This window comes from Rhipicephalus microplus, chromosome 5 (assembly GCF_043290135.1).
Source record: "Rhipicephalus microplus isolate Deutch F79 chromosome 5, USDA_Rmic, whole genome shotgun sequence".
In the NCBI taxonomy this organism is placed as follows: domain Eukaryota; kingdom Metazoa; phylum Arthropoda; class Arachnida; order Ixodida; family Ixodidae; genus Rhipicephalus; species Rhipicephalus microplus.
Window position 1 is genome coordinate 70,769,237 of NC_134704.1, and position 20,374 is coordinate 70,789,610.

At 43.9% G+C, this 20,374-nt stretch overlaps 1 protein-coding gene across 1 annotated transcript in view; it reads left to right on the forward strand.

Annotated features, from left to right (window-relative positions):
• Nucleotides 1-17,943, forward strand: part of LOC119173822 (uncharacterized) — a 39,953-nt gene extending 22,010 nt beyond the window's left edge. The window contains exons 7-21 of the mRNA XM_075894519.1: nucleotides 126-221; nucleotides 600-681; nucleotides 753-837; nucleotides 1,265-1,375; nucleotides 1,511-1,597; nucleotides 1,811-1,923; nucleotides 4,972-5,121; nucleotides 7,097-7,157; nucleotides 7,879-7,948; nucleotides 8,026-8,130; nucleotides 10,374-10,439; nucleotides 12,146-12,222; nucleotides 15,130-15,228; nucleotides 17,202-17,429; nucleotides 17,932-17,943. Of these exons, the coding sequence (XP_075750634.1) occupies nucleotides 126-221; nucleotides 600-681; nucleotides 753-837; nucleotides 1,265-1,375; nucleotides 1,511-1,597; nucleotides 1,811-1,923; nucleotides 4,972-5,121; nucleotides 7,097-7,157; nucleotides 7,879-7,948; nucleotides 8,026-8,130; nucleotides 10,374-10,439; nucleotides 12,146-12,222; nucleotides 15,130-15,228; nucleotides 17,202-17,429; nucleotides 17,932-17,943 (1,442 nt within the window). The remainder of the gene's footprint in view (nucleotides 1-125; nucleotides 222-599; nucleotides 682-752; nucleotides 838-1,264; nucleotides 1,376-1,510; nucleotides 1,598-1,810; nucleotides 1,924-4,971; nucleotides 5,122-7,096; nucleotides 7,158-7,878; nucleotides 7,949-8,025; nucleotides 8,131-10,373; nucleotides 10,440-12,145; nucleotides 12,223-15,129; nucleotides 15,229-17,201; nucleotides 17,430-17,931) is intronic.
• The last annotated feature ends 2,431 nt before the right edge of the window (nucleotides 17,944-20,374 follow it).

A 20,374-nucleotide genomic window follows, 5' to 3' on the forward strand; every position in this document is an offset into this window, starting at 1 on the left:
TTAGCACTATGCTGCGACTGCCCTTAATGTCGATTACAGTTTACGGGCACCATGAGTGTGTTAACATTTAACGCTTGATTGTAAAGTTGAGAATGTCTTATGTGTCTGCTTATTTCATCTTTCAGGTGAGAGCTGGCAGGACAAGGTTCGCAAAGTGCGCGAATTCCTGAAGAAATCTGGTATCGACGCCATTCTAATAACGGACCTCGGGGAAATTGCGTGTAAGGAGGAATGATCGTAGCAATGATCGTTTTGTTGTTTATTTTGTCTGGATTGGAACGATAAAAACTGAAAGTAAGGCTAATTGATTTTGACTTTAGTACCAATTAGCAGTAAAAAAATTGTGAACAAAAAAAAAAAAAAGGTGGTCGCGAGACGGTCGATAGTTCACACAGGTTACAGGAACGAATTGAAAAGAGATTAGCGGGGCCCATTCAGTAAGAAACTGTTACTGTGGAAGCTGCAAGTAGAGCTAGTTGGTTGTGACTTAAGTAGACATTAGCAGCGATCATACCGTGTGCATCGTTCTCCGTATTTGTTTTATTTTCGCTGACAGTATAAGTGTTCGGACGCTCATGTATTGCATTGTCGACCTGCAGGGCTGTACAATATGCGTGGCAACGACGTTCCTTACACTCCCGTCTTCGAAGCTTTCGTTTTCCTGTCTCAAGATGAACAAAGGTAAGCCCTGTATTACATGACTCATTGTGCAGGTTTAATTGGTATTTTCGCTATGTGCTCCTCCCCTTCAGGTTGTACGTCAGCGCACGAAAGTTGACGTCTGAGGTCCGCAACTACCTCATCATGGAAGACTGCAACAACTGGGCCTGTGTGCAGGTAGGCAACTAACTAACTAACTAACTAACTAACTAACTAACTAACTAACTAACTAACTAACTAACTAACTAACTAACTAACTAACTAACTAACTAACTAACTAACTAACTAACTAACTAACTAACTAACTAACTAACTAACTAACTAACTAACTAACTAACTAACTAATTATCTAACTATCTATCTAACTAACTAACTAACTAACTATATACCTAACTAACTAACTAAAATTAGTCAGTCAATCAATCAATCAACTTATTGGTTGCTTCAGTAGGCCGATCAATACTCATTGTGATGGATAACGTTCTTGAGAGGGCAGCCGGCAGCCTGATCAAAATATAGGGCAGTCCGTAAAACCTGCAGTAGATCAATTTTTAGCAATCAATCGCTGAGTGAGGCCATAACATCCGTGTTTTGTTTTTTCTAGTGGAGAGACTACAAGCTTGTTTACAACGAGATGAACATCAATGGGAACGCAGTGAACAGACTGCTGGTTTCGCCCTTCTGCAGCTACGCAATATGCGGTCACATTGACGTTGTAAGTTGCCCTGCGCGTGCTTCTTGCTATTGAAGTGCACCTTTAGCGCTCTACAGATGCGCTTTGAATGTGGTACTTGTAAAAAAAAATAAGTTGACAGAAATGTGCGCTGCGGTCGTACATTTTTTCCTGCAGGACAAGCTGGTCGTCAGTGAGGCCCCAATAAAGATGATGATGACTGTGAAGAACAACATCGAACTGCGGGGACTGCGGAATGCCCACGTAAGTTCGACATTGTTGAATTTATTTAAAACTGATTAACATTAAGTGACGCGCCTTCGCTTCCGAAAAGGCTTTAGAACAGCAGCTGGTACGAATGATGTCAACAATTTTATATAAAAGTTGCACTGTATACGACCAATACACCGTCAAAATGTAATATAGATATTTAACATGTCGATTGCACTTTCCTAATAATTTCATTCTTTCTTGCAGTTGAAAGACTCTATTGTGTTTGTGACCCTGCTGGCTCATATGGAGAGGGACTACTTGACCAAAAAGCCATGGACAGAAGCACGGGTCGTCTACGAGCTGGAGCGGTTAAGAAGGTATACAACCTCCAATCGAAGACGAGCTGAGCTTGAAGCCCTTCCGTTTTATTTTTAATGTACAGTTAACTTTAGAAAAATACTCAGCTTGATTACCAGGAACAGTAACATTGATTCATCCAGAAAGCATATAGAATCGACGCGAGGTATATAGACAAAAAGGAGATTTCGTCATCTCGCATCTTTTTGTCTCGCTTGTCTATGTAGGGCTTTGTTATTTCAATTGTCTTTATAAATTAGGAGGGTAGAGCAATCACGACTTGCTAGTTCTTGGAGGCGTTAGCACGTTACTCGAAAGCTGTATGCTCAAGTTAAGCAGGATCGGAAGCTTTATTTTTTGTGGGAATTGATTATGACGCTTACAATGACGGTTCGATGAGGGTATACAATGAAGAGATCGATAGTACGCGGTGTTCGATGTAAAGTTCCCATGTTATGTGTGTATGTACGTGAAGGACGTGCCTCGATCGCTATTGCACAATACAATTATATTGCTTCTGTTGCATTGTAGCACATTGTTATAGTCGCCGTTTGAGAATCGTCAGCACACTTAGAACATTGTGTTATTAGGAAGTGTTAGAGCGCAGCGTTGGGTCGCGCCTCAATATATATGAGTTTCGCGAAAAGAGCTGGAACGTGCGATTTCGCTTGCCGACACCAATCGAAAGACCCTGACACGTCGCGATCGAGGCGTGCCGCACGGTCGCCATCTATGGGGGAAAGCATGAGCAACGAGCGTTCGGTCGCCACCACCCGTTTTTTCAGGATTACAAAACACCGACAAGGCCGTCGTTTACGCCCGCTACATGCACTTACGCGAGCCACGCAGTGCATCGTTTGTTCAGAGCATGCGCAGTGAGGCTCACCAGCATGGGCGAGGCATGCGCAGTGGGGGGGAGGGGCAAAGTCAGCTCCACGCATTGACACAACAGAAAAGGGGGGGGGCAAAGTCCTCCCCCCCCTCAAAGGGAAACCTTGCGTATGCATATGCTCACGTGAACCGTGACCCTTATGCCATAGAGTTTTCTACAATACTTACTATACGTAACTCTGGCGCTGCGGTCATTCGGTCACCTTTGTTTATTGTTGGGTTTGGGCATGTTTGTTTAGGAAAAAAAGAAACAGACGGTTGTAAACTTCAGGACCCTATTTGAATTGGCAAGCTTGAAATGATGTAGCCCTGTCACACGGGCCCCAGCAAACTTCGTTGAACTCCGTGTATGTAAAACTCTGTTGGGAAGTTTGATGGTGACGGAGTTGTGGCAGTGTCGCACGGCAGTGACAAAGTTGTAACAGCTGCCGCGAAGGGCTCAGTCGGCGCTGTTCTGATTTTCGCAGAAGTATTCTAATTTTACCTCTAGTTGCTCTTTTGTGAATATTTTGAGTGGTTCTTACAACCAAAAGTTATTAAGTAGGTCGGAAGGAAAAAAAAACGTTAAGGTTTGTTCCATATGAAAACGCATTCGCTAAATGTGGCGATGCCGACAGTTACGCTGGCCACCTTGTAGCTAACAATATGGTTGTTTACAAGATGCGAAAACGCAGCCTATGAATGCGTCCCGCAAAGAAAAAACGTGTAATTTGGCGAAATTGTATTATTGTTTTGACTGCTGAAATCTGGCGTTCAAAGAATTTTTTTTCGGGCGTTTTTTTTTGTCTGCCCATGGTGACTGAAACACCATGCGTTGCAGTTCCCATAGACATTAGCACCATATTTCTCCCTATTGCGTATCATAAGAGAACTCCATGCCTCTTGCATAGAGGTGACACCTTTCGTACAACTTCAAAACTTTATAGTGGCGTATACCGGGTGTTTTATGTAAAACGAACCAAGGAGTTAAAAAAACAAAATCTGGTTAATTGCAGTAACTGAAAGCAGCGACATAAGGTTCGCCGTCATCTGGCACTAGCTTGAAGGATGTCTTATACTGAACCTAATTAGTTAGTTATAAGGATCAACTGGACAAAAACTTAAGATCCACTTTCATGCCAAGTGTGTTTTTTTTTACTTTGGAGAGGGCATGCATTACAAGAAGACCGATCTAATTTCCTGTGGTAATATTAGTGCTGCGTGATTTTTTTTCCTGGTGTTTTAAAAAAATCGCGTAAAATATGAATAGAAAGCATTCATGCTGACATACGCTATCGTATTACAGTGCTCTCAACTGTGCTTCGAACGGAACAACCACGGCTCACACTCTGCTTTAATGAGAATATTACAAATATTGCATAAGTAACTAATAAGGCGCAATATAAAAACAGCATAACATTTGTCAGGTAAAGGCAAACAATATGTCTGTGTCATTTAGTTGTTGCTAATCACTTAAAAAAGAAATCCTTCGTTATTGTTGCGTGAAACGCCCTGTATACTCTAGAAATGCTGAATGGTTCGCCAAATGGCAACCCTATTGAGATTTTGCCACGATGCCGAGCTGGTGGTATTCATACGGGGTGGTGATGTTGAAGGCAACAGTCAACTGGTTCAAGAAATAAACTTTTATTTTTTGGCGAACTTGTGCCTGGGAAAAAGTAATATTATACTAGCGATACGTGCTATGTTTGTTTAGAAAAAGTATTTAACGATTCAGAATACTTGCTACTGTAGTATTGGAGGGCATAAAGCCGCCCCGGTAAACTTACTGCAACAATGAAGGCAGCCAACAGAGCATCGGCCATCGACGATTTGATCAACGGTGCAACGCGCCGTGTTAAATACAGTAGCCACCGAACCCTCCAGCGCTATCGCTATAGTTCTCGCGTAATTTCTCGAATAAACTTGACTGTTCACGTCTCGCGTGTAATCATAACAGAAAGGACTCAGATGGTCGCGTGGCTTCTAAATCATTGCGGCGCGTTCAGCGCCGAGCGTTGCTGACAACCCCCTTGTGGGGGAAACACGAATATATAAAACAATGCAAGAAGCACCCGTGACAACACGTTTCCGGGATACGAACCACTGCTGCGCGGCTCGTAGTTCATTCGTATTGTTGGCACGTCAAACCTTGCAGAATTTACTGATGTGTTTGGATTCAATGTGGTGCGGCGCAGCCACCAACAGCACTACCGCGGTGAGAGCTTCGGCAGTGTTGCGGCAGTGGGACCCAACGCCGCAGTTCCGAACCACCACTACCGCAACGGGTCCGGCGTGTACATCAGCAACACCAGCCTGGTACTCATTGACTCCGGGGCGCAGTACCTGTAAGCATGTTTCTCATATCTTATTTAGACCGTCTGCCATAAAAACAATATAGCCCATTTCATTCACGCGGCGTCTCAGGTTTGAAGAAGAATCATCTACTGCTCAAACACAGTTTTGAGAGAAGTAAGACTAATCACTAATGGTTACGGTACTTCCTAACGCGAATGATTGGCGCAGCTGTTTATGTGTTTAGATTTTGCGATAAGTAGAGGTGCGACTGCATCGCTAACCAGGACACCACGGAAGCCGCCGCATACAGGCTTCCGCTCTTGAAGCGTTTTATTTCCATAACCGGTGGACGCCCTACCCTCACTTTTCGTGATTCAGGTGACTATAGTATATAGGGAGACACTCGTGACCGATGTCATAGATTTTTAGATGCGGAGCAGCTCTTTGGGTGTAAGGGCCGTTCCGCGCGCTACCCACACAGCCGCAGCGCACGTGCTGCGGCCTCTGCCGCACGCAAGTGCGGCACAAATCAGCCAATCAGCGACGCTCTTTCACTCCCTGGTTGGGTTCGGAAGGCGTGCCGGCACGTGAGTTGCGGCTGTGCTGCTAGCGCACGGAACGGCCAACGCTGCCCCTCTGCACGAACGCGCCGTGCGCCGCAGGTGTTGGCCTGGTGCCAAGTAGGCCATGCCGCTGCTGCACGTTGACGTCGCGCTCTCTTCGCAGTGCGCGCTGATGTCACTATCTCCTTCGCCTGCCGCGCTCTCGCCACGGCACCAGCAGCTGCCGCCTCGTCCATTCTCCCGCGACACCTGCCGCAACCACCGCTCGCTATATACTTCATGCGCAATAAACCTGACGTGCGCCTAACGTACGCACCGAAACATGTCTGTACGTGTCACCTACGTCAGCCATCGCTTCAATCAAATCTTCCAGGGCTCACCGCAACCCCGCATTAGCGCCGCTTAACCCGTGACGCCACCCTTGCGCAACCTTTAGGAATTGGTTCAAACACTTCCCATTGTAAAAGGAGAAATGCGTCCTGCGTGGATAGACCAATGTGGAATCCCAACAATGTAGGTGCCAAGGGTCCTTCTTTTTTCATGTAGGTATGCAACCTTGCGTGCTCTACCCTTTCAAAGAGTTTCCCCACGCACGGTGTGAGCGATTTAGGCCTCTGTGCCCCTTGGGACAGTCTTTTTGTTTCGTATTTCAGTATTGTTATTATTCTCCATGTCTTCCAATCATCGGAAACTATTTATTTTGACTGGTAGTGTTTGTTGAAGTAGTTAGAAAGAGAGAGAGAGAGTTTTCCGATCCATGCCAAGGCTGAGTTCGGTTTAGATGCTGGAGCAGTTGCGAAGACGTTGCTGCTTGTTAGGGGCGTCTAATTTTGTGTTTTCGATTTCCGTGTATTTTATTGTACTTCCCACAGTCTGGTTGCTGCCGATGTGTCTGTCTTTGAGAGCTTGTATCGGCTCGTCGTTAGTATCCAGAAAGTCATACTTTGTATTGTTCTATTCACTGTTGATCTGTATTTGCCAGGTTCCAGAATGTTTGTAAAAAATGCCGACATTTTTGCAGTACTTGGGGTATCCTGCAAAGAACTGCGAAATTCGATCCATTCCTCAGCTGCCAGCTTATGTGCATATTTTCTTGAGGAGGCTTCTGTTTACGTGCTCTTCCATGCACCGCTTTAGCCGAGTACGCACGATCTCCCGTAGCTGTAGCAGGTGACGATGTGCTGCTGGTGTTTCCGCCGTTCATGATATTCATTCAGAGCTTTTCTCGGGCACTTCACGTATATATTCAGCCCAATTCTTTATGCAATCGGGTACTTGATCTGGGAGGTCATGCTGCTGAAAGCTTTCCCAGTTCGTCAGCACGGTCGCTCCTACTACCTTGCGTCTGGGTGTAGCTAAGTAGCAAGGAAAATAGTACAATTAAAGATACTAGATAATGAAGAACAAGTAAGGATTGAGCTGCTTATGTTTAGTTTGATGCGTAACTTTTGTCCCTTCTCAGTGACGGCACCACGGATATTGCGAGGACCATACATTTGGGAACGCCGACTGACTTTGAAAAAGTAAGACCAGTGTTTAAATGTGTATTTGCCAATTTTAAACTTTGCAGCTGGTTAGCACCAATTTCTCACCATTTTGACAGTTTTGTATGGTCTGTTCGCGTACGGATACACAGTTACGAAAAAAGTCGTAGTCTGAATTCAGTCAACGAAAGATACAAGAGCATGACGTCACACCTCGCATTGAAACAGAATAGCGGTACTTCTCCAGTCGCAGAATTCTCCTTGCAATGCATTTATTTCAGTTTTACAAGCGATCGTGGTATCGAATAGAGATAAGATCAATCGATCAGTCAATCAATGTATTTATTCCACGATGAAATTTGAAAATAGATGCAAGGACATAAATGCAGATTGTGCGGACTTACCAGGCCATTGCAAACGTAATGAGGCAGTAGTCGCAAAAAATAACCACTAGCATAAAACTTAAAAAAATGTACTGCAAAACCATGCTGTCAACAGTGACGAATAATTTGTCCATTCTTTAGGTTATGCAGTGCTTTACACAATTACGAACATGTATAACAATTGTAAGTACGATGATCACAAAGCTATAGCAAATGACCAAATATGCAGACAATACTGACAAAGAACAGATTTCCTACAAAACAACATGAATACACAATATATATTATGCTGTACAGTGTTTACAAAGATTTGCAGTGCGATGTTTTTATGATGTTTTTTTCTTCTTCGCTCCTTGCTCGCATATCACTAAATACAGGAGGTCTACACGAGAGTGCTCATCGGCATGATCGACTTGTTCCTGACGATTTTTCCCGAAGGAACCAAAGGTTGGTCGTGTCTTTCTTCTACATGCGATCTTTCTCGCTGCAACTCGGGCGTTAAATTAGCTGTGTAATTTTTGCAGATGGTGCCTTGGACGTGGTGGCCAGGCGGTCCCTGTGGAGCGTAGGCCTAAACTTTCTGCATGGCGTCAGCCATGGGCTAGGATCTTACATGCTGGCTCACGAACGTATGTTCCGTTCTTATAGTGCCTCAAAAGGTTTATTTCCTTGAGGTTTTTATGGCTGCACAGGACGTACTTGAAGTGGTAACCACAGAGGCCAGACGCGCCTTTGGCTTCAGCTGATGAGTTCTCTGCTACTGTACGTTAATGTATATTTAACGTTTCACACAAAAGCAATCCCTTCGGCAGTAGCTGCATCACACGCAAGCAGAAGAAAATCGACTTCCATACGAGCTTTGGTGAACAAAAAATGTAGCTACCATGGCAAGAGTTAGGCATAGAAGTATGTGGAATATGTGAAGATTCCACTGGAACTGATGAGAATAAAAAAAAAAGCTGATCCCACGTACCCAGGACTTGACGTTATGCAAAGCATGCGGAGGGAAGGTGTCCGTGTTGCAAATTTTTTATTGAGTGACACGTAATGCAATGACGCTAAATATATGTACAAATGTTGCACGCACAGACATATGTTGGAGAGCTGCTGATATTTATGTAACCAGTTTGCGTTTGCGCAACAATGCCAACCGCAACATGCGTATTAGCAACACCAGAAGCTGATATGAAGTGCTGATGCTCAAGAGGATGCTGGCCATTGACACGGCTATATAAATCAACTTCAGAGCATGGCAACTGAACACATTTTAGGTTAACCCGACGTGATGGCTGTATCAAATGAGCCCAAATGTAATATTTATAATATTGGGTAGGCAGCATTGTATCCTCTATTGACGTTTCACGAAGATTGGCGTCTATTTGAAAAGTAGTTCCGAGATCTGGCGTAGGTTTGTGGTAAAATTCTTCATTGCCACGCGTAATGCTTGGGTTCATTTTCAGCTGGGACCCTGTCATTTATTCTTTGTACTCGTCGCATGGGCGCTACCGATGTCGGGTGTTTCTTAAAGCTCGTGCGTTAAAAATGCCCATGTGTGTTTTCGTCGTTCCTGGGTAGATACCATGTGTCAATCACACGTGGCACATACCCGCATACCAGCGGCACATACCCCTCGTGGGTATGTGCCGTTGTCTGGCGGGAAGGGTTTGACGACGTACGCGACGGTATTGTGACATTATTCATGTGTTTACCAGTGCGTCATATTCGTCGAACCATATTTTATCTTCCCATGCTAATTTTACTTTCCAGCAAGTTAAGGGGGTGACTACGAGAGCACCCAAACGTAAGCGGCTAGAAAGAAAGAAAGATAGATAGATAGATAGATAGATAGATAGATAGATAGATAGATAGATAGATAGATAGATAGATAGATAGATAGATAGATAGATAGATATATAGATAGATAAAGCTCAGAGTCGCCGAAGTTCGCCAAGAAATGCTTCGCATTTAATATTTGCAATATCATCATAGACCTAACATGACCACTACTCTTGAGGTCACCGCGTAGTGACAGAAGTAGCATTGTTACAGTGAAGGAATCAGTATGCTCATGCTTTTTCTTTTGTTAAAGCCAAATGCTTAGTTAGACACCTCGGCAAACGTGAAAATCGGCCGTTGGCGTTGGCGGCGTCAACATACAGTGACGTAAAAAAAATTACGTGCTCATCTCCATAAAACGTCACAGATAGCTGAAGTGTGTGGCATCATCATGACGTCATGTGATGCCGTCATCCCGTGGCATCGTCGCTTGGCCAATGGCATGACCTCGAATGCAGTGCAAAGACAGGTGAGGCGTAGAAACATTTCGAATAAGAGAGGGGGGTATCAATAGATCAGTAGAGATCCATTAGCAGCAGGGTTGACAGGCGGGCTAGTTTGTCTGCGCTTGTTAGTCTCTTCTCCTGTATCCTGTTGGTTTGCGCTTCCAATTATTCCATTATGAGATCCAATAGATTCAATCGAAAAGAATAAATGAAAGATGGCTTCGGCCTTCGAGTCGCCTCAGGTGAATGGGTGAGGGACTTTGAGAGTTTTTTTTTGTGTGTTCATGAAAGTGAGATATTTCTTGCATCTGAATTAAAATGTAGGCAACAAAAATAAGTGCACGTGCACAAATGTATATTTGGGTGAATCTGACTGTATCCTGTAACCAACTTTCAACAAGTCGATTCCTTAACGAGTACTGGAGCAGCATTTACCAGAAACACATGCCACTTTTTTATGCGGCGCTTCTGTGTTCAGAGGCTACTTGGCTTTTCCAAGTAAAGTCAGGGCCTAGTTGTTCATTGTATTGTTTGAGCATTGACACAATAACAATCTTCAAGCACAACATTGCTTTTTTTTAATTTTTCAGATCCACCATTGATATCGCCATTCAGTAAAGGATATCCCCTCTTGGCAGGAATGGTTCTGTCGAATGGTACGTCACACTAAACATTCTTCAAATTATTATTTTCCTATTCACTCGCAGGACAGTGGAGTTGTCAGTTGTCTTATTTGCACGAATTGATGAATTTTTTTTCAGGCCTCCCGTTGCTCGAAAGAAGGTTGTTTCTGTATACTTGCGACATAATTTCTATGATTTTCTGAAAAAAAATATTGAAATTGCGAAGGCTGCTTAGGCGCTCAACCCTACTTTTCGCTGGCTATCAATTATCACCATAGCGCGCGTAAAAAATCATTACAGAAGCTTACTTTGAACTACTAAATGTTTGGAAATAGGAATGCGGTAGAAGCTCGAACAAATTTAACCGGATTATGTGCCGTACCTTGAATATATCATGCATTAACCTTTCAATGCACATACCATAATTATTATTATAGTGCAAGAGAGCCAATCAGCAATTGCATATAAAAAGAAATGTACACATATGAACTGATGCTTTAGAAGAATTTTTTTTCGAGATGGCATATCCAGAATTGTTGTTGAAATCGAAGTGTATGAATATCGGTCACTTTTCATTCAGTTAATAGTATTTGCATGGCTTGGTATTCAGTAAGCCTTGATATTCGCACATTTTTCTTGATTTGTGTCTTTCAATAAAAATGTTATGATATATTATTGTGATAAAGTAAGTCTTGCAGACAGCTCTCGAAGCCTATAGGTTGTTCTTTCAACGATGTTTTATGTATTGAAAATAGTATTTCTGTGGCTGCTTCTTCGATAATAATTTTCACGTGTGTACATCACTGCTCCTTGTTCGATTTAATGACTGGGATGGATCACAGCAGTTAGGCATTAAACTGCTCTTTTTCCAACCCTGCCCTTTAGCCCTAGATGTGTGATAAATGTACACTACACTACACTCTGTAACTTATTGATATTGCTACCGGGTGCCACCTCCCCGTAACAGTATATATAACAGTGGGAGCACTATGTACTCTCTCTTATATCACCAGTGTTCTAGAAGCTATTTTCATGCAGAACTGAAGAATTACCGCATTTAAACATTGTCGTTATTAGCCAGCAGAAGACAGAATGAGTTTCCAACCGAAGGTTGGTGGAAAATTAAAACCTAAAAGCAAGCACCACACATAGCTCTGTTAATTCAAGTATAGTTTGTTTTGTATGTGCCAGTCGCTTACATAGAGGGTGTGATTGTGGAGGAAAAGTTTTGTGTTTTTTTTTTGTGTTAATGAGATGCGGTTACACAAATGACAAATATGGTAAGCTTTCTGCCAGGTGCTTCCACAGAATTCTTTGGCTATCAATAAATAAGAATGTGTTTACAATACACAACTTCTTTTTATGTTATCGCGTCTCTTGCGTGATAAGGTTATGGCAGTTTCATCTTTATTGATTGAATGTAAGTTTTATTAGATGGAATTAGATGTAACGGCTAGAAATCTGGAGGTGAGGCAGTACACATTCGAGAAAAATAAAAACGTACGCACAGCTGCCACCACCAACAAATCAATGCCTAGGTTGTCCTAAAAGCCGAATACAAATTTCTCTCCGAAGGCACAGAGAAACCGTAAACTACACTATAGCAGTTCCAAAGGTTAATTGTTCCAACAAAAATGAGCACCTCACATCCCTTGGGGAAAAAAATAAAGCCGCTAGCCATTCCTGGCTGCTTCTGCGGTCTTTTTGCATCGCTTGCTTCACTTACAATTGTTTTTCAGAGCCCGGTTACTACGAGGAAGAGCGGCTTGGAGTTCGCCTTGAAACGACGATGCAGATCACACCGTTTAACACTACTGTAAGTCACACGAAATGTGAATCGCACACGCTTGTTGGACTAGACGTTCTCGCACTGAGCATAGGTGAATGAGGTTTACTAATTTGCGTGACGATCCCCGGAAACGAAGCGTGGTTAAAAGCGTCGAGACGTGGCCCAAGACGGAGAACTTGATTAAAAGCTGTTCGCCGCGTTGGAGAAGTGGTTAGGGTGCTCAGATGACGACGTGAAGGTCGAGGGTTCGACACCGGCTGCGGCGGTCGCAGTTCGATATAGTCGAAATGGTCAAGGACCGCGTGCTGTGTGATGGCAGTACACGTTAAAGAACATCAGACCGTCGAAATTTCCAGAGCCCATCACTACAGCGTCTCTCATAATCGTATCTTGGTTTTGGAACGGAAAACACCGCATAGTGTATTATTATTATTATTATTATTATTATTATTATTATTATTATTATTATTATTATTATTATTATTATTATTATTATTATTATTATTATTATTATTATTATTATTATTATATTGAATTAAAAGCATCGGGGACCACAATCTGAGGAATACAGAGTGTAAAAAAAGTTTACAGAGTGTAAAAAAAGTTTATTTCTTAATGTAAGCTAACTGCAGAACAGTATGAGAGATAAATTTTAGTCATAGCTTTGTTGGCACAAATTCGTTCCGTAGAAGTGAACTCCCTTTTTTATTATTTACGTGTGTCAGCACGCTTCGTAATCTCAATACGAACGTTAGTTAAATGTTAGCACACGATACTTTGTTCTTGTAGTTGTCGCGATTGTCAAGATACGGCTTGCACAAAAGTAGTCTTTGTGTTCCAACAAGCTGTGCCGCTGAGCTGACGCAACGTGCTCTGCGACATGCTCTCCTGACATGCTTCAGAATAAAAGACGTTCCAAAATATAAATAAATCACGTTTTCATGTAGCTGATGTTTAGCCGTATTGCAAATGGCTGCCCTAGTAATTAGATGCCACGATTTGCGTGGCATGCCTCTTTAACACGACATATACCCCAGACGCTCCCACATAGCGTATCAAAATTTCGAATTGACATCGTGGTGTACATTAAAACACACCACGTTGTAGGACTTTCGGAGCCATCCACTAGGGTGTACCTCGTCGTGCTTTTGGCATACAAAGCCCCAGAAATGATTAGCCTAATTTTCATATTCTGGTGAGGGTTCTGTCGAGTACAACTGGTAGACATCAAAATATCCTTTTTTTTCTTTGACACGCAGTTTTCAGCTTCTACATGCTTCTTAGTATGCTAAATTGCAAACGAAGTGCGGTGATGTTGATAGTAAGAGCTTGACGTGGATCTAGGTTGCAGTGTAATTAACACCCTCGTGATGAACACCGAGCGGCATACTGGACGGCTAAATTCGGACCACCTCTTGTAACACAATTTAAAGTGACTTTTTTGTTATTGTACAATATTTTGTCGTCGTTTTCTCCGGTCAGCAGGTTTTAGTTTTCATGGCGGGGATTGATTGATTTTTCGATGAGAATGATGTCAAGAAGTTAACTCGGCGAAAGTATATGCATTGAGAAATGTATGCTATTTCTCGAATCTTTTTTTTTCATTTTTCGATAAGAATTATCAGTCAAGAAAGAATTTAACTCGGCGTAACGTATATGCATTGAAAAATTGACGCTATCTCTCTAATCTTTTTTTAATTTTTCTATGAGATTAATTAGTCTAGAAAGCTCGGCGGAAACGGTGGTCTAGTGGCTAAGGTACTCGGCTGCTGACCCGCAGGTCGCGGGTTCGATTCCCGGCTGCGGCGGCTGCATTTCCGATGGAGGCGGAAATGTTGTAGGCCCGTGTACTCAGATTTGGGTGCACGTTAAAGAACCCCAGGCGGTCAAAATTTCCGGAGCCCTCCACTACGGCGTCTCTCATAATCATATGGTGGTTTTGGGACGTTAAACCCCAAAAATCAAATCAAGCTCGGCGGAAAGTATAAGCATTGAAAAATGCACGCTATCTCTCGAATATTTGTTTTTTCGGTGAGAATGATCAGTTAAGAAAGAAATCAACTCAGCGGAAAGTATATGCATTGAAAAACGTACGCTATCTCTCGAATTCCTTCACACTTGCACAGGAATCATCGTAGAATGCCACTTAGCAGCCTTGCTGTATGATCGCCTAAAATGAGAATGGCCCCTCATTTCCGATGGCTTAGTGGCAGATACAAACAACTGACCTATAGCTACGTGTCGTGGGAATTCGGCAAAACACGTGACATATCGTTACTTACAAGGGCGATGTTAAACGCCAGCGTTGGTAGATTGTCCACCTTAAGTGGATTGATTTATCGAGTCTTTTAGCACGCCCACAGAACGATGGTGTTTGTCTGCACTCTTTCACACGTCGGGGCAATGTGAAATCGCACAATAGCTTGAAGGCAACAGCACCCTGGACAAATATGGAATGCTAATAAGACATTACCGGCTGTACATTAAAACAATCGGTCGTTAGCGAACACAGGGAGTCATATTTCGAGCATCGTGGTGTACACGAACCACCGCAGAGTGCATGGCGTGATGTAATACGTTATTACGCGTTCTTTTCTCTTCGTGAAACGGCAGCGGCCGTATAGAGGCCGTATTACAACAGCAGCAAGCAGTTGTGCTGCTGCTACTGCTGCTCAGGTTTCGCGGCACGGCTTGGTATAAGATCGTGCACCCTTTTCGTCTTAGCGATGCGTCATCAGGGGCCGTTTACCATCCATCTCGATCATGCGCTAACGAGGCTAACGATCTCATCAAACGCGCCACACGCACGTGGACAACGCCGTGGCATTGTTCGCAGCGATAAGTGGACGGGTTCCGGACTGGAGACGAACGTTACTGTGTGCATGCGCCTGCGTATATACATTTCAGTTTGTGTGTCCCCCTTCCCCCTTCCAGTACAGGTTCATGTCCCAGAAGTTTTGCAAGTTTGAACCCATCACGTTCGTGCCTTTCCAAGCGGGCCTCATCAAGTGGGAGCTGCTGAGCAAGGCACAGGTCAGTGGCATTCCTCCCTCCTGGAGAGATCAATCTATAGTGCGTCGTAACGCTGCTCCCTCTCTCATTTCCCTTCTTTGTCCCTTTTCATGTAATACGCCTTCTTTGCTATTTGTTTTGTGCCTGGTGTTTGCAATGTTTGTTTTAGTGTTTACGCCATCCGCCATAACTTCATTCGCGTCACGAGCGCGCAAGTTACGTGTACGGTATGTTCACGTTCGGCCCTATCACGCCGCCCATGCAGAAGGCTGGCCCAAGCACGACGAAGGCGTCCCCATTACATAGGGGGCTGTGCTTGAGCCGCCGCACATGAATCGTGCCGACCGCATGGGTGTACAGACGCGCGGATCGTGCCCATGTGTACACGGCTTGGGACGAGGTGGAACCGTTGCCTTATACCGATGAGGAATGTGAGACGACCAGCGATATGGCGGCTCTCGCAGTTGTTCCGAGAGTCCTTCTATGTGGCCTAGTAATTGAGTTGCGCGTTGCGATGATTATCGAAGTACGAAGTGCAGCTTTCTTTATTTTTTTCTTCTGTTGGTTAATGGCGTGCACAACGTGTACACCACACGCACGCTCTGCCGCGCTGATTAACTAACCACGAGAACCGTGGTTAGTTACACGGAGCCCGTTTATACGTGGTTAGTGGCACGGGACCCGTTTAACTATCAACCGGGGCCCGTTTATCCGGTGCTGGTTCTTTACGACCGAACGAGAAAGACCTCTCCAGAGGAGGTTAGTACTACTGACATTGGACCGGTAACATTCGTTAAAGCATTCGATAGCATGAGTTATCAGCGTCCATTTTTAACAGTCGACATATTAGTCGAGTAATATTACTATACGACATATAAGTCGAGTAATATTACTAACAGACAATAATGCCAAAGAAAGTGTAGGGGAAGTTATTTGTTGTAAATGTATTGTAAATTTGGCGACGCCATGAACCTGCAGGCACCGAGCCTGTGGGCTTCGAATAATGCGTTCGATGCCTAGAATAACGCGTAACGCGTCGCGTTATTAGAAGGTCGCAGGTACAAACCCTGTCTAAGACAAGATCTCTTTTGGTCCACTTTTTTTTCTACATATTTACGTCACATTGACTAAGCATAACATCCCCTATAGTTTCCTTGACATCATTGCATGATATTTCTCATTAATATTGAACCGAACAAAAAAAACGAGCCTTTAAAGCTTCCATTGATTTGCTTAGACGATTAATAGTTAATTATGAGAGTTGTTTGGGGCACTCCCGCCATCTTGTTCATGCTATGGTTAGAGAGCGTGAAGCTTGTCAGTATAATAAACTGTAATTTAGTAAATCGAGTTTGGGTGAAGACAAATTCAACTGATATATACAGATGAAGTTGACAGTTTTCAAAACTACGTCTGCGTCTACTCCACGGCATACATCGTGATGCTCCAAGTTCATGTCTCGTAGGGGGCCGAGTCGCCCTTCGTTACTGTACATCATTTAAAAGGCGTGAAGACAGACATCACTCGTAGGGAACAAGCAAACAGAAGTATCTTAGGGGGGTTAGTGCACTTGGACTGCTAGGTGGCAAATATGGCACTTCGCACTTCTTTATGTAGCGGCAATCGTACGCGAACGAGAATTGCCACACATTGAACTCTATTTGGAAACACATGTCAACTTCCTGTTGCAGAGACGTGCTTCCCACGGCATTATAAAGAGACTGTAAAGCTCTCTCAAGAGAGGTCACGCATATCTTGAAGGTGGCTAGATATACGTAGCCAGACAGGACTCTCAAAAAGGAGTTAAAGGGGTCTTAGAGTGCATATAGGATATATCGAGGCGTTGCACAATGTCGGGATCGCACTTTTGCATAAACGTACTTTGCGTGATGTCTCTTTTCACGCCATTGAGGGGGGGGGTGCTATTTTTCATGCTATATGAATTGATATGGTCCTTTTGAATCCCACTGACGTCACTTGGGTCGTTTACGCAGCTGGACTGGCTGAACGACTACAACGCCCGCATCCTGGACGTGGTGGGAAGCGAGCTGAAGAGGATGAAGAAGCACGAAGTGTTGTCTTGGCTGCAGGCACGAACCTTCCGCGTCGAGATGAAGAACGGCTCGATGCCCGTTCTTCGCGTTGCCGGACACCACGGCCTGCTGACGCACGAGAGCCCGACCGGACACCACCACGTCGGACACTCCCCCGGCCAAAGGCCAGTAAACGTTTTCTGCGTAGCTGATAAATATTAGACCACTTGAGTGTAGGGCTGGGGTACCTATGGTGTATACTAAAAGGAGTTAGCGGGGAGAAAATTGACGATGCTCACACTAAGCCACGCAAGTATAAACTCGTATGTAAAGGGCCGCCTGTGGTCCGACCTAGCATTAGAGCGTCCGTGTTAGAGCGTCCGTTAGAGCGTCCGTGTCAGTTTCAACGTCACACATTGCACGCTACGGGGTGATGATGTGCCTATAGATATCATACGCACCGTCCGTATAGGCGTATTTGTGCTGTTACACGCTTCATCATCTTGAGGAGTCGACAGACATGTAACGCTTGTTACACTGATATAAAAGCGGATAGCCAACGCTGCCACTATTGGTCTTGCCACGACATGACGCTTGTTATATGGTCTCTTTAATAAGGAGTTTAAAGCACTGGATGGGTTGTGTGCTGTAATACTTGACTGACTTGCAGAATCTCTGGGTTATATTGCAGTTTGTTCCATGATCTTTATTATTCGCTTTCATTGGGTAAGTCAACCCAATGAGGACTCCGCCATGCCGGGCACCCCACTTACTGTGGCACGGCCACTTTCACACTTGCGGGTTCATGTCTTTAAAGTCTGGGCTCATATAATGGTGCCCCTTTGGCGCATACTAGCACGCCATGGGTAGTGGTATGCGGGTATGTGCCACAAGTGAATGGAGGAAAAGATTTCATAATGCATGCGACGCACTGGCATGTGGCGTCATTAATATCATAGAGTGTGAATCTTATTCGTCATATATTCGCGACCTTATATGTCAGTTTCGGTATCTACGTAGCTAAGGATATGACCACGAGAGCTCCAAGACGTGGATAGATAGATAGATAGATAGATAGATAGATAGATAGATAGATAGATAGATAGATAGATAGATAGATAGATAGATAGATGGATAGATGGATAGATATATAGATAGATAGATAGATAGATAGATAGATAGATATATATATAGATAGATAGATAGATAGATAGAAAGAAAGGGAAGCGGTCGTAGTACCTTTGGTTCGCTAAGAAATGCTTCGTGTAATAAGATCAACACAGACACGGTAAAAATAAGGGGGGGGGGCTGCAGATGGTATTACGATAGTTTATTTACGTAATCACACTCCATATTTTATGGGCTAATTCGACCGTGTGAGTACAGTCATCATTTCACATGAAAACGTGAGGTGCCGTATCACGATGTTGGTGGAACGCTCGCGTTTCGAAGACAGTTTTCAAATTGAGACGGCGACAAACATGTTACGGACGTTTTCAAGAGACCATATTTGTTTAAGTATGCTGGTCATGGCTGAGTCGGCCTCCTTCATTTATAAACGCCTCACAAGCGTGGACAAAACATACAGTTTACATTTAACTGTCTCAACCTGCTTGCATCGTGTAAATTATTGGTAAGGCATCCTAAATTTTGAATAAATACATTTGTTTTTTTTTTCATTTTCATGTTATTGTATCATTGGTGTCTTCAAATTCTTGTGAGATATCCTTGCGAAATTGTACTTGCGACGCGCTTTTATATTCTACGTATGCCTAAGAAATGCCTTTCACGCTGGACTCCAGGATTGCAACGCTAATGTGTAATATAATAGTAGGAGCTTTGCACGAAAACGATAATGCCAGCATAGTGTTTCCTTCAGACCAGTAAGCCGAAAAGAAGCAAATGAAAAATTACTCCTTGACATCCTTCTTATCGTGCCAGATAGATGAGATAAAGTTGCTTACATTATGATACTTGACTTGCGTGGATCTTTAATCTTTATACCCTAACAAAAGCGACAGAGAGTGGGAAAAATTATATAAATGCGGTTTGGCCGCAAGAGTGATGTAATCAATGCGATAGCAAGAAATTGTATAATATACGAAGTGAGGCTGGGAGCTCACTGCTTTGGATCCAGTCTCACGTAACGCTGGTGTGAGAAAATACGGCCACTTCACGGGCAGAAGGGGATTTCACACATTTTGTTCGCGTTGATAGTACAGAAAGTAGAAGCGGAAGCGTATATACTTGCCGTTCGCTGACGCCTGCCGAGATAGCGCGCACGCCAACGATCACAACCTCGCCCTTAAAAACAGACTTCACAGTTGCTGCTCAAGTGATACATCTACCCCCCTTCCCCCCTTAATTGGTGTTTTTATGCTCATCCAAAAGGGTGGTGGTGGTGGGGGTGTCGTTTTTTCTTTGCATGAGCAGCATTCGACAGCAGGCATCGCAAAAGGGTTGATGTTATCGCATGCGCCATCTGAGTGATGGAGATGGGCCGGCTCGTTTCATCTCAGCTTCAGCGCTGTTCATCGTCTCCGCACGTGCGCTTTTGCCCGCAGGTAGAACATAGGTTGCGCGGGGGGGATGTTGTCAATTAGGAGTTCATATGGAGCATGGCGGTGATGGTTACGGTAAATGCCTTCCAACAGTGTCTATATAATACGTGTCGCAATGTAACCACCGGTGCGGTACTTAATTCAAGAAAATATTATAAAATGAAAAGAATGCAAGGAGGTTCCTCTGGAAGTTCAGCATTGAAAGATAAGTCATAAAAGAGTTGTTTACACTTCGTAATGCTTTATCAACATTGCGTTCATGCTTCATGCCATCGCTGTATAATTAGTGGGTATTCGTATCGACTGGGAAACGCAGGCCGCCAAGATCGAAGGGCTGGGAGTCTGCATCCAACATGCCTCAGCCCGGACGAGTTCTTCTCGCGGTAGCATTCGCGATGCTCAACCTCGCGACGTTGCTGCCGGTTTTAGCGTGAGCGAGCAACAGACGTGCAACAAGAAATGCGTCGACAACGATGGTTCAACGAGATGCTGAACGTCCTGGTGCTGTGATAACATTGGATCATCGATGACGAACCAAGACCCCTTTTTTACCAAAAGCAAAGCAGAGACATC